Source organism: Choloepus didactylus, chromosome 1 (assembly GCF_015220235.1).
Source record: "Choloepus didactylus isolate mChoDid1 chromosome 1, mChoDid1.pri, whole genome shotgun sequence".
In the NCBI taxonomy this organism is placed as follows: domain Eukaryota; kingdom Metazoa; phylum Chordata; class Mammalia; order Pilosa; family Megalonychidae; genus Choloepus; species Choloepus didactylus.
The window spans coordinates 164,180,506-164,197,900 of record NC_051307.1 but is presented as its reverse complement, the minus strand read 5'-3'; the positions used below and the strand labels follow the sequence as shown (position 1 = coordinate 164,197,900).

The window sequence follows — 17,395 nt, the reverse complement described above, 5'->3', positions numbered from 1 at the left end:
ATAGCCTCTTCTGTGTTCCCCTAATACAGTACTTTTGAGTAAGGAGAATTTTAAATCCTGCCACTGAAAGTAGGATGTCACAAGTTTTTAAAAATTAAGTAGTCGCTGGTATATCATTATAAATGGAGATATTAACAGGCCTCTTGATTGATCTCATTTCTCACTAGTACTTTAGGTTTTGAAAAGACACTTGGTTTTTGCAAAGAAAGAAATTGAAGCCCATAGGACAGAAACTTATGGCAATGTAGTTGAAAATTTATGAAACTTAAATATTGGATTAACTTTTCAATATTGAATTTTTGCTGTTTTTCCACATATTCTAGATTACACTGTACCAGTTCTAACTTGTCCAGGAAGTATGTTCTGCACCTAGGACTTAACTGGTATAAAGCTTTCCATTCCTTTACTTGTAAACAGCCATAATATTGGCCTATTTTTACTGTGGCCTACTCAAATAGACCTGACTGACTCATATGCATGATTTTATGACTTTAATTGGTCATAACTAATGATGCAGAGTACAGTCTCTGAGGATTGAAATAAAGTAGGGAAAGTTTTGAATGGAATAACAAAGACCCTACTGAAGTCCCTGAGAAGTATCCATGTAACGGTCAATACTTATTTAAAGTGAAATGGGGGGGTGGTTATGAGACTAAATAGAAAGAACTCTAGGCCCAAATTATCTTATTAGTAAAAATACTTTCAAGTTCAATTTCTGAGATAGAAAAACTAGTAAACAACTTTGAGATATACATAAAAGCAGAGGATATATTATTTTAACTGGAGGTGAACTACTGTTTTGTGCCAGGCTTTTTCTCTGACCACAGTGGAACTAGACAAGAATTCTTATCTTCTTTTTGCATCCTACACTGTTGGAATATATCTGAGTATACAGCACTGTGTTGCACAGATAGTGTTGGGGAATGCAGTAGGTTTTACCTTCTAGGTGTATTTCCTTCCAAAGTGAATCCATACTTATCTTTTTTTTCCCCCTATATTCTAAGCACTTTGAAGGCAGGGAATATGTCTTATTTTTGTCCGTATTCTCTGTTACATTTAACATTCGAGTTGGATAATGTGGATACTTTTATTTAGTTAAACATTTTGTAGAACTGCCACAGTAAAGCACAGTCAAAATGTGTGGAAAGGTAAGTATACGGTTTTTTTTTTTAATGCAATTTTGTTGAGATATAATCACGTAACATACAATCATTCAAAGTGCACAATCAGTTGTTCACAGTATCGTCATATAGTTGTGCTTTCATCACCACAGTCAAACTTGGAACATTTTCATTACTCCAAAAAACAAAATGAAAATTAAAATAAAAAAGAATATCCAAAACATCCCATTCCCCTCCTCTCCTCATTGTTCATTTACTTTTTTTAATGCAGTTTAATTGATATCTATTCATACACCCTACAGTCATCCACAGTGTACAATCAGTTATTCATAGCACCATCATACAGTAGTGTGTTCATCACCAGAATCAATTTTTGAACCTTTCCCTTATTCCAAAATAAAAATAAAAGCAACGAAGAACACCTAAATCTATCCATCCCCTCCATCCCACTCTATTCTTCATCTAATTTTATCCCCCCTTTCCCACTCATCTGTCCATACTGGATAAAGGGAATGGGAGCCACAAGTTTTTACAGTCGCACAGGCACACTGTGCAGTCTACATAGTCATACAGTCGTCTTCAAGGATCAAGGTTACTGGGTTGCAGTTTGACAGCTTCAGGTATTTCCCTCTAGCCATTCCAACACACTGAAGACTAAAAGGTGATATCTATATAATGCATAGGAATATCCTACAGAGTGACCTCTGGACTCCATTTGAAATCTCTCAGCCACTGGAACCCTACTTTGCTTCATCTCTCTTCCCCTTTTCGGTCAATAATATCCTTTCAGTCCCACAGTGCTGGGTCCAGACTCATCTCCAGGAGTCATTTCCTGCATTGCCAGGGGGATTCACATCCTTGGGAGTCATGTCTCGCATGGGGGGAGGGTAGCGAGTTTACTTGCTGAGAGGGTTAGAGAGAGGGGGAGCCATATCTGAGCAACAAAGAGGCTCTCTGGGGGGGGACTCTGAGGCACACTTACAAGTGGGCTTAGCCTCTCCCTTGCAGCAACTAGCCTCACAGGGGAAGGCCCCAGATCAAGGACTTGGCCCACTAAATTGGCAGTCCTCAATGTTTGCAGGAAAATCAGCAATAGCCCAGGTGGGGGAAGGCCAACACTTCCGCATTTTTCCCCAGCTCCTCAGGTGGCCCCATAAGTACACTTATACTCTCTGCCCATATCACTCTGAGACGTGTTGGGATTTCACCCCAGCCTGCACAAACTCGCCAAATCCCACTTCCCATTCAGCACTCCATGCACCTATGGTGTTCAAACAAACTGATCATACAAGTTAAATTTATCTAGTGAGCTATGGAAAATATAGACCTGCACCAGATAAACATCTCCCTTGGTCTCACACATAAGTTGTAGTGTTGTTTTGTTTTTTTTACTTTTAAAAAAAACATTTTATTGTAACATAGATACAACTTAAAATTTCCCCTTTTAACCACATTCAAATATGTATTTCAATGGTATTAATTACATTCACAATATTGTGCTACTATAGTCAAATCAAAGTGGTTTTATTACTGATTCAATCTCTTGCTATTCGCCTGTTAAGTTCTATTCTTTTTTATTTATTTATTTATTTTTTATTTTTTTTATTGTGATTGTTCACATACCATACAATTATCCAAAGATCCAAAGGGTACAATCATTTGCCCCTGGTACCATCATACAGCTGTGCATCCATCACCTCAATTAATTTTTGTTCAATTTTTAGAACATTTTCATTACTCCAAAAAAGAAATAAAGACAAAAAACAACAACAACAAAAAAAGGAAACTCAAATCCTCCTATATCCCTAACCACCCCCCCTCCATTGTTGACTCGTAGTATTGGTATAGTACATTTGTTACTGTTTATGAAAGAATGTTGAAATACTGCTCACTATAGTATGTAGTTTTCAATAGGTATATATTTTTTCCTATATGCCTCTCTATTATTAACTTGTAGTTGTAGTGTCATACATTTGTTCTGGTTCATGAAAGAGATTTCTAATATTTGTACAGTTAATCTCGGACATTGCCGACTACAAGGTTCACTGTTTTATATAGTCCCATCTTTTAATCTCCAGCTTTCCTTCTAGTGACACACATGACTCTGAGCTTCCCCTTTCCACCACATTCACACACCATTCAGCACTGTTAGTTATTCTCACAATGTGCTACCATCACCTCTGTTCATTTCCAAACATTTAAGTTCAACCTAGTTGAACATGCTCATAAAAAACTGCTCCCCATTGTTTAACCTCATTCTATATCTTGGTAACTTATATTTCATGTCTATGAGTTTACATATTATAATTAGTTCCTATCAGTGAGACCCTGCAATATTTGTCCTTATGTGTCTGGCTTATTTCACTCAGTATGTTGCCCTCAAGGTTTCATCATCAACCCTTTTTTTTTTAATTTTAAGATGGTTTTGTTCACACCCCATACATTCTATCCTAAGTAAACAATCAATGGTTCCCTGTATAGTCACATATTTATGTGTTCACCACCCTCACCACTATCTACATAAGGACATCTACATTTCTTCCACAAAGGAGGAGGAAGAGTCAAAGAAGGTAGAGAGGCAAAGGAAAGGAAAAAAGAGAGAGAGAAAACAAAACAAAACAAAACAAAAAAATCCAACATGACGGCTAGGAAGCAGCAAAAGGAAAGATAATCTTAGATCAAAGTAGAATAAAGAGTCAGAGAACACCACCAATGCCAAGAGTCTCACACCCCTCCCCTATGCCCCCCTCTTATCTGCATTTACCTTGGTATATTGCCTTTGTTACATTAAAGGAAGCATAATACAATGATTCTGTTAATTATAGTTTCTAGTTTACATTGATTGTATTTTTCCCTCAATACCTCCCTATTTTTAACACCTTGCAAGGTTGACATTCATTTGTTCTCCCTTAAAAACCATATTTGTACATTTTATCACAATTGTCGAACACTCTAGGTTTCACTGAGTTATACAGTCCCAGTCTTTATCTTTCCTCTTTTCTTCTGTTGTCCCACATGCTCCTAACCTTCCACTTTCAACCATAGTCATAGTTATCTTTGTTCCATGTACTTACATTGCTGTGCTACCATCACCCAAAATTGTGTTCCAAACCTCTCACTCAGGTCTTTTCCTATCAGTCTGTAGTGCTCCCTTTAGTATTTCCTGTGGAGCGGGTATCTTGTTCACAAAGTCATCATTTGTCAGAGAATATTTTGAACTCTCCCTCATATATAAAGGACAGTTTTGCCAGATATAGGATTCTTGGTTGGCAGCTTTTCTCTTTCAGTATCTTAAGTATATCACACTGCTTTCTTCTTGCCTCCATGGTTTCTGCTGAAAAAGCCGCACATAGTCTTATTAAGCTTTCTTTCTATGTGATGGATCCCTTTTCTCTTGCTGCTTTCAGGATTCTCTCTGTCTTTGACGTTTGGTAATCTGATTATTAAGTGTCTTGGTGTAGGCCTATTCAGATCTATTCTGTTTGGGGTAAGCTGTGCTTCTTGGATCCATAATTTTATGTCTTTCATAAGAGATGGGAAATTTTCATTGATTATTTCCTCTATTATTGCTTCTGCCCCTTTTCCCTTCTCTTCTCCTTCTGGGACACCAATGATATGTACATTCCTGTATTTCATTTTGTCCTTAAGTTCCCAGAGACATTGCTCATATTTTCCTATTCTTTTCTCTATCTGTTCTTTTGTGTGTAGGCTTTCAGGTACCTTGTTCTCCAGTTCCTGAGTATTTTCTTCTGCCTCTTGAGATCTGCTGTTGTATGTTTCCATTGTGTCTTTAGTCTCTTGTGTTGTGCCTTTCATTTTCATAGATTCTGCCAGTTGTTTTTTCGAACTTTCGATTTCTGCCTTATGTACGCCCAGTGTTTTCTTTATAGCCTTTATCTCTTTTGCTATATTTTCTCTAAACTTTTTGAATTGATTTAGCATTAGTTGTTTAAATTCCTGTATCTCAGTTAAGTGTAAGTTTGGTACTTTGACTGGGCCATAACTTCATTTTTCTTAGTGTAGTTTGTAGTTTTCTGTTGTGTAGGCATCTGACCTTCTTGGCCACCCCATCAGGTCGCAGAAGGAAGAACTCAGGTCGCAGAAGGAAGAAGTATTCAGTATCCGATTTCCCTGATCATGTGTCTTAGAGGATTGACACACCCTGTGCTTTTCTGCCCAGCAGGTGGCGCCTGTCAGCCTGTAACTCCAGACTGTTGTAAGGAGGTGTGGCCCATGGCTGTTTTCTCCCAGGCTCTGGGGTCTGGTTCTGAATGGAAGCTGTGTAGTAGAGCTGGGCCCCACCTCTTTCCTCTTGGGAAGATATGCCCCCTAGAGAGAGGTCATTTGCATATAAATGGATTCTTTGTTTCTCTGACTCTGCTTTCTCCACCCTTGTCTGGGTCAGAGTGCTGGGAGTTTGAGATGGCTGAGGCTTTCTCTACTGCAGAGTACTGTGAGCTGAAAACGGCTGAGGCTTTCTCCACTGAGCTGGAGGTTAGAGAGAGAGAAAGGGACAGAAATCCCCTTTCAGGGTCAGTCTACAGCCCCCAGATTCACCCGTCAGCCAGAGATAGCACTCGATCCTTTCGGCTCCCCATCCCGAGACAGATACATCCCCTGACTCTCCAAGGTCAGTCGTCACCAAAAGCCTCTGTCTGCTTGTTGGGGATTTGTAGTTTGTATTGAGCAGTTAACATTAAAACCCCAGTTGGAGCTGGGCTGAGATATATTCGCTTGTTCAGAGAGTGCTGCTCTCTAGCACAGTGAGGCTTTGCAGTTTGGGCTGCTGTGAGGGAGGGGTCTCTTGGTTTGGGTCCGCAGTTTTTACTTACAGATTTTATGCTGCGGTCTCGGGCATTTCTCCCATTCCAGTTTGTTGCACGATGTGTGGACAGTAACAGTCGTCTCTCAGCAGTTATTCCAGATCTTGTACTAGTTTTTCCTGGTTTTTTATTAGTTGCTCTGGGGGGGGACTAACTAACTTCCACTCCTCTCTATCCCACCATCTTCTCCTCTCCTCTCAACAGGAATAAGTTGTAGTTTTAAAATCCAGTCAGTGTCATCCTTTACCCTTGGGCCTGATTTGCCTTAGTCCTAACCAGATCCTCTTCATTCGTATCACTAATTAAAGTCTGAATTCTTTTTCAGCTCTTTCAACAGTTGCTGTATGGGATAATACTGCCATTCATACCCGCCAAGTTCTAGCCCCGAGTCTTATGTGTCACACAGATACCCAAAGTTCCAGAGACCAACCAGGTTATACACAAGGAGCTCAGCATCTCAGGATTTAGACACCCATTTTACAACTCAGGAATAGATGTGACTGCTGTAAGAGCTTACAATCTAGAGACCATTACAATAAGCATTTCCCTGATAAGCTATGCTCTAAGATTCAGTTCTCAGAGTTTAAACATTATAGTCATCCATATTAGTAAGGCATTATAATGTTTGTCATCTCGTTTCTGGTGTGCTTCACTTAAAATGCTGTACTCAAGATCCATTCACCTAGTCGCGTGTCTCAGAGCTTCATTTCTTCTTTTTTTTTTTAATTCAATTTTATTGAGATATATTCACATACCATGCAGTCATACAAAGGAGACAATCAGTTGTTTACAGTACTGTTATATAGTTGTACGTTCATCACCAAAGTTAATTTTTGAACATTTTCATTACCACACACACAAAAGTAAGAAGAATAAAAATTAAAGTGAAAAAGAACAATTAAAGTAAAAAAGAACACTGGGTGCTTTTTTTTTTTTTTTCTTTTGCCCCCATTTTTCTACTCATCCATCCATACACTGGACAAAGGGCAGTGTGATCCACATGGCTTTCCCAATCACATTGCCACCCCTCATAAGCTACGTTGTTATACAATCTTCTTCCAGTTTCAAGGGTTCTGTGTTGTAGTTTGATAGTTTTAGGTATTTCCTGCTAGCTATTCCAATTCATTAGAACCTAAAAAGGGTTATCTATATTGTGCATTAGAGTGCCCACCAGAGTGACCTCTCGGCTCCTTTTGGACTCTCTCGGCCACTGACTTATTTCATTTCCTTTCACATCCTCTTTTTGGTCAAAAAGATGTTCTCCATCCCACGATGCCAGGTCTACATTCCTCCCCTGGAGTCATATTCCATGTTGCCAGGGAGATTTACACCCCTGGGTGTCAGATCCCATGCAGGGGGCAGGGCAGTGATTTCACCTGCCAAAGTGGCTTAGCTAGAGAGAGAGGGCCACATCTGAGCAACAAATAGGCATTCAGGAGGAGACACTTAGGCACAACTATAAGCAGGCCTAGCCTCTCCTTTGCAGTAACAGTCTTCCCAAGGGCAAGTCCCGTGATAGAGGGCTCAGCCCATCAAACCACCAGTCCCCAATGTCTGTGAGCACATCAGCAACCATTGAGGTGGGGATACCCAATACCCCTGCACCCCGCTCCTCAGGGGGCTCTGCATAATTTTTTCATTTTTTTTTAAATTAACTACTAACTATGTAAAAAAAAATTTAAAAAAACACATACAATAAAAAAACATTTCAAACAAACCCAAACAAGGGAATAAGAAAAAGACAACTAACCTAAAATAACTACTTTATTTCCAACATGTTCTACTCTACCCTAAGAAGGTAATCTAATATAGCAACATTTCTGTGAACTTGTTCCTACCATACCCACCAGAAATTAACAAAGCATAGTCATTCCTGGGCATTCCCAGAACGTTAAACTTACCCATGATAGCTTATCTATTCTTACTGGGTTATTGTTTCCCCTTCATTTATTGCTCTCTATAGCTAGGTCCCCTACATTCTACCTTATAAACCATTTATTTTAAATTTTTTAATGTTCACATTAGTAGTAGCATTTCTTTTTGTAGCTGCTCAATTTTCCATTGTATGCATGCACCATGGTTCACCATTCTGTTCATCAGTCAATGCACTCCCAGGCCACCTCCGTCCACTACAAATAGTGAACACTGCCATCATATATACTGGTGCGTAAATGTCCATTTATGTCCCTGCTCTCTGATCTTCCAAGCACATACCCCATACTGAGGTTGCAGGACCTTGAAACCCCACAAGATAAAAGGGTTTTAATGTCTCAAATCCTATAAAAAAAATAACTGTTTTATAGTGAAAAAAAATCAATCTTGGTCATTAATTTTGTTCTATGTTTTTAAATATGAACACAGTAAAGTAATCATGGTTACTTAAAGAATAGTGGCACTATGTATAATTATTTCAGTGACTATGCTGGAGATTTGGGGTCCTCCCCCCATTATTCAATCAGCAGAATAATAGCGAAAGGAATAGCTAACCTATTGGATTGTTCACTTTTGGCCAGGCACCAGGCCAAGTACTTTATATAGATTATTTCTTTTAATTCTCATAGTATGAACTATATACATATATTGTCTGCATTTTTCACATTGAAAAACTGAAGCTTAAATAGGTCGAGTTATCTAAGATTTACACAGCTAATGAGTAGTATAGGCAGTATTTGAACCCAGGCCATGTGACTCGATAGTTGATGGGCTTAACCCTTAGGTTGTAGTATCTCCTTTAGCAGTGCTTATCTTTGATCTTCTAACTCCTTGAGAACCTTTGCATTTCATTTATTTTTAGTTTTATTATTAGATGGACTAAAATTCTAGTCTAGGTACCTGGCTTACAAGCTATTAATAATAAAAAGAAAAACCCTAGGTTCTATTAAGATCTTAAAGGCATCTAGAAATTGGTGAACAAAACTTATTTAACAAAACAAACAAACAAAAAGGTTGAACACTGGGGGTGTTCAATTCAGGAGAGATAGTTCTGATTTAAGGTCTGACTGTAGGAAGAATGAAATATTCCCTGTGTGAAGCTGAAGATAGAACTAGGACTAGTGGATGAAATTTGTGGAGAAGTATATGTTGGCTTAGTATATATCTGCAATACAGGAAAAATGAATAGAATTACTTATAGGGAAAGTGAGTAGTTCCCTTGCACCACTAGTAAACAGTTAAAACTAATCAACCCTGACCAGGATACTAGAGAGTTTCAAGTTATTTGTGATGAGGACTAGACTGGGTAACATAAAATCTCTCTTCCAACTCATTAGATTTGTTTGGCTTATTTAAATTCCACCTTGCCTAGACTTTTCATTCAAAGGACCAGAGATCTTGAACTTAAAGAAATACACAAAGGTTTTATGACTTCAAGAGAATTGAGAATCATTATTTTATAATAAACATAAGCTTTTTCCTTACTTTACAAAAGGAAAGTAGTGTTGAGTTTTCTCTATCATGAATCAACTGAATGATAGGAGTTTCTGTGCAGAACAGTGTGACATTGTGATCATGGCCAATTTTTTGTAGTATCTTTTTCTTTTGACACTATTGTACGTACCTGATTGCTACAGTCTAGTCGAGTATCCAAGGTTGAAATTAACTTTTCAAACAATGACTGACAAGAATCTTAGCTCTTGCTACTTTGAAGTTTATTTTGGATATCCAAATAGTTAAACAATAAAATGTTGGGAGGAAACTGAGTCATTTAAAGGACTTACTCTCTTATTCAGTGCCATATCATTGAACACAGTATTATGTATTCAGTTAATATTGGGTGAATCCATAGTAATACTTAATACAGTATCTGATTTAACAGGTTAGATTTTTTTTTTCCTAAAAAAGTATGCCATATGAAAAAATAATCATGGTATAAAAATTTTTTCAAAGGGGAAATCATTATTCATAAGAACCAGAAAGTTTAAGTATCGTGCAGCATTCTTAATATGTTTATTTTAATATAGATTAAGTTTTGTCTGTCTAGAAAATCTGAACATCACCTATCAAATCCAAAACTTGATTCCATTTTCAGTGGTTTCTCCTTGCTTTCAGGTGATCTTTCTTGTTTCTGCCAGCATTATTATTAGCACAAGATTTTTCACATGTTCCTACCACCTTTATCACTGATTGCTATGGCAATAAAATGCCTTTTAGATAGAGCAGCTGTTGTTACCTCCAATATTTTTTATTTCATTGAATGGCATTAGTTTCCTGATTCTAAATAACATAGCTAATGGGTAAGGTAAATCATGATCCTTAATAATCTAGCATATTAGAGTAAATTCATGGGTTATGAAAACTTAGAGTGAAGGAGAAATGCCTACTCCTTTATGCATTTAATAATGTTAAGTTTTAGTTCCCCCCAAAAAAAGAAAGAAGTGCAGTACATGAAAACAATCATGAATACTACATTTTTGGTTGGTAGAAAGGGGTTAACTCTCATCACTTCTTGTTTTATGTAGTATGATTTCATAAATTTCTCATTTTGTTTACATTAGTCTTTATTTCTTTAACATTTTCATTTTATATAGCTGTATTTTTATAAGAATTTATTTTTAGCATAATTTTAAAAAAATTATCCAACAAATTCATCTCAAATCCATACTACAGCAAATAAAATGATTATAATTTTTAAAAACAAATTTTCCTTGCAGATAGCCAATGAAATGTGAATATTTTCTTTCATAAAAATATGAACTTGTCTTTTTCTAATGGCATTATAGTAATTATGAATTTAAAAATCGGTGTAAAATTAGTTATGTCTGACTTTCATTGTTTTAAAAGCAAGGGTATACTAATGCATCATAGATTTGAATACATGTCGGCATATTATTGGATAGATTGGTCTATTTAGCTATTTAACAAATATTTATTGAACATATGCTAAACAACATGCTGCACAGGATGCTAGTAATTAGTTTCAAAGATAAGGAAGACATGTACTTCCCTGAATTTATGGAATCTTTGTCTGTTCTTTATGTCTTAGGACCCTGGTCACCTGGTAAAAGATAAGAAAAAATATGTGAGACCATTTAGATTTTCATCTCTAAATCTGATATCCAAGGGGGCTTTTCAGCGAACTTGGAAGGCTTAGGGCTGCTTATAAAGGTGTTCTAAATGATTTGAAAGTATTTGCCTTATATTTAAAGGGAAGTCCAGCAGCCATTTGCTCTAGGGAACGGAGACAGAGGGAGTGCTTATAGAAGAAGGAAAGGAAGCACTCCTAAAAATTGTTTTTTTATAGCTTTCTTCTTAGGAAAGAAGGTTTAGAGCTTAGTATTTTTTGAAAGATAGCTCTGAGTTTACTAGTAATGACAGTACTTTTGCTGAAGGAGATAGCATGTGCTCTGTTCATTATGGTAGCCACTAACCACATGTGGCTAATTAAATTTAAAGTAATTAAATTAAAATCCGTTTCTTCAATTTCATTAGCCATGTATCAAGTGCTCAACTGCCACATGTAGCTAACACTACCTTATCGGATAGTACAGATAAAGAAAATTTTCATTATCATGGAAAGTTCTTTTGGGCAGCCCTGATTTAGATGAAAAAATTAGACAGAAAAAAAAAAAGATGTTAGAAGAGGCTTGGTTGTGGCAGAGGAAACTAGTAAAGAATTGAAAAGGATGTTCTCTCAACTCATCCTCTAGGGCTGTGTCAACTGCAGTCAACATTTGGAACATTTGAGGCATGTAATTCTTAAACTTTTTGATCCCAGAGCAAATAAACAAACTGTAGTTTTACTTCAGGATTATAAAATTTGCATGTTTAACTCTCAAGATTATTCTGAAAGTTAGAACTTGTGAGTTCACATTCCTACTATACATTTGATTTCATTGTGTATATCTGCTAAGGAAAATAGTTGATTGGTACAAGGTTTTATTTTTTCGTTTTAGTTTGCATTAATTGATTAACCCTCTGAAATTTTGGACTTTGAGTTAATGTTTATATAAGTCTTCATCTACTTTACAAGTCTCCCAGCCCCACTTTAGAAAGCAGCAAATGAATGTTTTTGATGTTAAAAGGAAGTGCCCTCATTCTTTAGATAGTTTCCCACTAAACTTTGGACATGTAAAATTAGGGTAAAATATTTATAATATAACAATACTTTTTAATGAGTGTCTGGTAAAGATTCATAAAATCTATCATTTTATTTTTTCCCAAAATGGAAATAACTGTCATTTTTATTATATAAGTAATATGTTTATTAACAAAAGATTAACAATAGAAAAATAAAAAAGTTTATCTTAATGGGACTATTTCTGGTGTGTTACCTTTAAGTCTAATGATGTCTGTTGGTTTCAGGTAATGTGTATCTTTTTGCTGTATCAGTAATTCAAAGCAGAAAAACATGAATCTCTCCCTGGATGTCAAAAAGCATTTGATTATATTTAACATTCATTTTTGATTATTTTAAAATCTCTTACTAAAATACAAATTAATAGTATTTCAATGTCATATAAACACGATCAGTGTATTAGTAGGTTTTTCTAATATTGAACTCTGTTTTCTTAAAATGAATCTTTGGTCATGGTCTGTTACTATTTTAATATGCTACTTTGATTGTTATTGATAATACTTATAAAAAAAGATTGGGGAATATGTGTATGTGTTTCCTTCATCTTTGTGTTGTCTTCATCAGGTTTTAGTATTACTAAAAGAATTGAGTTGCTATCCTTCCTCTGTTTTCTGGAACAATTTTAAGAAGCATGTATGGGAGTTATCTAGTTCCTTAAGGTTTTACTCCCTTGAAATGGTCTGAGCCCAGTGTTTTTGGAGGGTGTAATTCTTTGGCAGCTTTCGTAAATTCTTCTATAGGGATTGGTTTATTCTTGATTTTCAAATTTCTCAGCATAGAGTTACACACAGCATTTATTTTTAAAATTTCTTCTGTTTCTATAACAATTTCTTTATTTATTTTTAAATTAAATTCAGTTTTATTGAAATATATTCACATACCATACAATCATCCATGGTGTACAATCCTGTTCACAGTATGATCATATAGTTATGCATTCATCACCACAATCTATTTCTAAACATTTTCCTTACATCAGAAAGAATCGGAATCAGAATAAAAAATAAAAGTAGAAAAGAACACCCAAATCATCCCCGCCCCATCCTACCCTATTCTTCATTTAGTTTTTGTCCCCATTTTTCTACTCATCCATCCATACACTAGATAAAGGGAGTGTGAGCCACAAGGTTTTCACAATCACACTGTCACCCCTCGTAATCTACATTGTTATACAATCGTCTTCAGGAGTCCAGGCTACTGGGTTGGAGTTTGATAGTTTCAGGTATTTACTTCTAGCTATTCCAATACATTAAAACCTAAGAGGTGTTATCTATATAGGGCATAAGAATGTCCACCAGAGTGAACTCTAGACTCCATTTGAAATCTCTCAGCCACTGAAACTATTTTGTCTCATTTTGCATCCCCCTTTTGGTCTAGAAGATATTCCCAATTCCATGATGCCAGGTCCAGATTCATCCCCGGGTCCAGATTCATCCCCGGGAGTCATATCGTGCATTGCCAGGGAGATTTACACCCCTGGGAGTTGGGTCCCACGTAGGGGGGAGGGCAGTGAGTTCACCTGCCAAGGTGGCTCAGTTAGAGAGAGAGTGAGAGGGCCACATCTGAGCAACAAAGAGGTAGGTACTCAGCGGGGAGACTCTTAGGCACAATTATATGTAAGTTTAGCGTCTCCTTTGTAGTAACCAGCTTATTATTTCTAATTTTATATTTGTATTTTCTAAGAGTAGTTATTTTACCCCTTTTATTGTTTTATTTACAAAGAACTAGTTCTTCAATTTTGAATAAGCTTTTCTAGTTCAATTTCTACTTTTATCATTATGAATTCCTCTCTCTTTTCAAGGGTTAGTGATATCCAAATGGTTTTTCTCCTTCAGTTTGTTACTTTAAGTGAAAGAAGTGGAGAAGTGAAAATTGCTTGTCTGTGTTGTAGGTTTTCTACTTCTATAAATTACAACACTTTTATTTAATAGGTAGTTGCTTAAATGGAAATTAAGATTCCAGTATATGGCTTTGTCTGAGCCAGCCATGGTTTTTCCTTCCTTTCTATCATGCTTTTATTCAAAGAATATTTTGGAAGAATTGGTAGGATATAGTCTTTAATTTTCTCATTTAGAATCTTTTGGCGCCTCAGCTGGTATTTTGCCAACAGCACAAGGTTGCTTGTGTTGGTCATGCTTTTCTATTTATAAATCTTAATTCACACTAAAATGAATGGTAAAGGAGTGGGTTTTTAATACCAGTAACATTTTAGAACTTTTAAAAATGTGAGAATATAAAGCTAAGCTATAACTTAACATAACACTTTTCTTTGTAATTATCAAAATAGTCTCTTGTGTTAGTATCATATATTTTCTTATAAAATGGTTGCTTTTGTTTAAACTAAATTTAAGACTTGTTTTCCTTTCTAGGTATAAGCGCGTCTTTTCAGTTGGAACCCATGCGATTACTACATATAATCCCAATACCTTGGAAGTAACAAATCAGGTAATTATGTTAGAAGCTGTTGGTGTGTATATGAACTGTATTTGAATTTTAAAAGTCAGGATGTGACCCATGAACCTCTGGCCTGAATAAAATCAGTATGGTAGGTAGGATAGAAAGGTCAAATCTGAAAGAGATTGATGTATTTGCTTGTCATAGGAATAGGATTACTGTTTTTAAAACTAACCCAAACAGGGATAATTAAACATATTTAAAGGTATTCTAGCCTATTTTTTAATTTAAAATTAGAAACATATTAGAGAGTCCTTTTTTTTTCTTAATTTTTCTTTTTGTTTTTTTTTAAACAGATTTGTAGGCAGGAGTTCTTTTTACTTTTGGGTATTTTAATTGATTTGTGATACTGTCATTAATCATTGAAATTGGAATACAGATTGGATGTTTTTCTTATTGTTGCCTTTGATGACTAAAAACTTTCAAAGAATTTATTATGAAACAGAGCTGCTGTAAGATGGAATTACTTCTAAACCCCTCAGTATTATTTTGAAAAATTTTGCTTATTTAATCAGTGGGATGAAATTAAATTATTAAAAATAAATGTTGCGTTTCACTATGTTATATAGCACCAGTTGAAGTAATTGCTTTCTTTTTGTTAGTGGCCTTATGGAGACATTTGTAGCGTCAGCCCTGTTGGAAAAGGACAAGGAACAGAGTTCAACCTCACGTTTCGTAAAGGCAGTGGAAAAAAATCAGAAACTTTAAAATTTTCTACAGAGCACAGAACAGAACTTCTTACCGAAGCATTGGTAAGAAAGGTTCCATGTTAGTAAACTAAATTTCTCTCTTCTCTTTTTTAAATGAAACATTTAATACATACGTTAAAGTAGAGCTGTTTATGTTCTGAGCCTCTATGCCCACTATTCTTTTTTTTATCTTCATTTTATTGAGATATATTCACATACCATGCAGTCATACAAAACAAATTGTACATTCGATTGTTCACAGTACCATTACATAGTTGTACATTCATCACCTAAATCAATCCCTGACACCTTCATTAGCACACACACAAAAATAACAAGAATAATAATTAAAGTGAAAAAGAGCAATTGAAGTAAAAAAGAACACTGGGTACCTTTGTCTGTTTGTTTGTTTGTTTCCTTCCCCTATTTTTCTACTCATCCATCCATAAACTAGACAAAGGGGAGTGTGGTCCTTATGGCTTTCCCAATCCCATTGTCATCCCTCATAAGCTACATTTTTATACAATTGTCTTCGAGATTCATGGGTTCTGGGTTGTAGTTTGATAGTTTCAGGTATCCACCACCAGCTACCCCAATTCTTTAGAACTTAAAAAGGGTTGTCTAAAGTGTGTGTAAGAGTGCCCACCAGAGTGACCTCTCGGCTCCTTTTGGAATCTCTCTGCCATTGAAGCTTATTTCATTTCCTTTCACATCCCCCTTTTGGTCAAGAAGATGTTCTCCGTCCCACGATGCCAGGTCTACATTTCTCCCTGGGAGTCATATTCCACATTGCCAGGGAAATTCACTCCCCTGGGTGTCTGATCCCACATAGGGGGTAGTATGCCCACTATTCTTAATTTTTCTTATTGATCCTTAACATGACATGTAAAATTTTTACTTTTCTTTAAGTGAAAGGCGATAAAAACCTTTGTATTTGGCAGTGTATTTTTTCAATGCATATACAGGATAAAGCAGTTGTGTATGTTTAATTAATCTACTTTGTTCTTCAATGAAGTTCCACACATTTGTATATAAGGTTTTTATTGACTATCCTTAAACTATAACTTTAATAACAGTTTTTAATATCAAGGTTACCAAATTGGGATATTACTTGTATTTAGTAAAGAAGGCTAAATTATGAACTTGTCTGTTGTCATAAACTCTGGTTATATGGTTATGTTTTCTCTTTCAGAGATTTAGGACTGATTTTTCAGAAGGAAAAATCACAGGAAGGGCAAGTATTTTAATACTTATTAATATGTATTTTTAGTTACTCAAATGTCTTTATTGTAGAAATCATTCCATAATCTATGTGTTCCTTTAATGGAAAAGCTAAAGGGGGAAAAAGGAAGCATAATTTTAATGTCTCCTGATACAGTGTGATAGAGAGATGAACGTAGTTTAACAGGAAACTCAAATATAAGGAATTGGATTTAAGACTGTTGATGCTGGTAGTTGAGAAAAGATCATCAGGCAAAACCACAGAGCAGTAAAAACAACAGCTAAAACCGCTCTGGTAGTCCTTATTCTAAACAGTAACATCAGTAAGTGCTATTGCTGATAATGCTTGTTGGAACGTGCAACAATTGATGTAAGAGTTTCCTATTTCAAAAGTAATAAAGCTTCAAGAAGGTATGGGCACATTGAAACTGTCTTATTATATGTTCCTGTACTGGATCTGGCCTGTGATGAAGCTTTGCATGGTACACTGACAGCTTTGGCAGAGTCATGTTTGCTTATTAGAATCTTCTCAACTTTCCCAGGCCTTCTGCAGTCATGTCACAGCAGTATTTAAACTGAATCAGAGATTTCTGGAGAAGGAGAATGGGAGTTTATGATTTTTCCACTCTTGAAATACTGAATTTCTTTCCATGAGCAAATATTGCTTTTATAATAGGAACAAAAGAATAATACTTAAACTTCATAGCATTCAGAACCCATTGCTTCTGGCAAAAGGCATGAACTGAATTCTAATATGCCAGAACCACCATTTCCCTGAGTTCCTTCGGCTCTCATCCTTTCTGTAGAATTTCTGCTGCTTGTTCTAGCATCCTAGAAGCTCACTGATCTCAACTCAAGCCATTGGCTGGTTGCCCAGAAGCCATTTAAAATAGTTTTATGGCAACTGGTGAGCCGCTTCCTTCTTGTTTCTGATGAGCCCAGTCAAGTCTCTATAAATCACAACATGGTATGCTTGTTTTAGTTGTTTTATGTTAACAGGTGAATTTTCTGTTT

At 35.9% G+C, this 17,395-nt stretch overlaps 1 protein-coding gene across 2 annotated transcripts in view; it reads left to right on the top strand.

The window, feature by feature from the left end:
* Nucleotides 1-17,395, top strand: part of DNAJC13 (DnaJ heat shock protein family (Hsp40) member C13) — a 144,057-nt gene that overhangs the window by 35,657 nt on the left and 91,005 nt on the right. For both annotated transcript variants that reach the window (XR_005218125.1, XM_037844832.1), the window contains 3 exons: nt 14,387-14,462; nt 15,074-15,223; nt 16,353-16,394. Coding sequence is in view for 1 of the 2 variants with exons in the window: in XM_037844832.1 (XP_037700760.1) it covers nt 14,387-14,462; nt 15,074-15,223; nt 16,353-16,394 (268 nt within the window). In the remaining variant the exon portion in view is untranslated. The remainder of the gene's footprint in view (nt 1-14,386; nt 14,463-15,073; nt 15,224-16,352; nt 16,395-17,395) is intronic.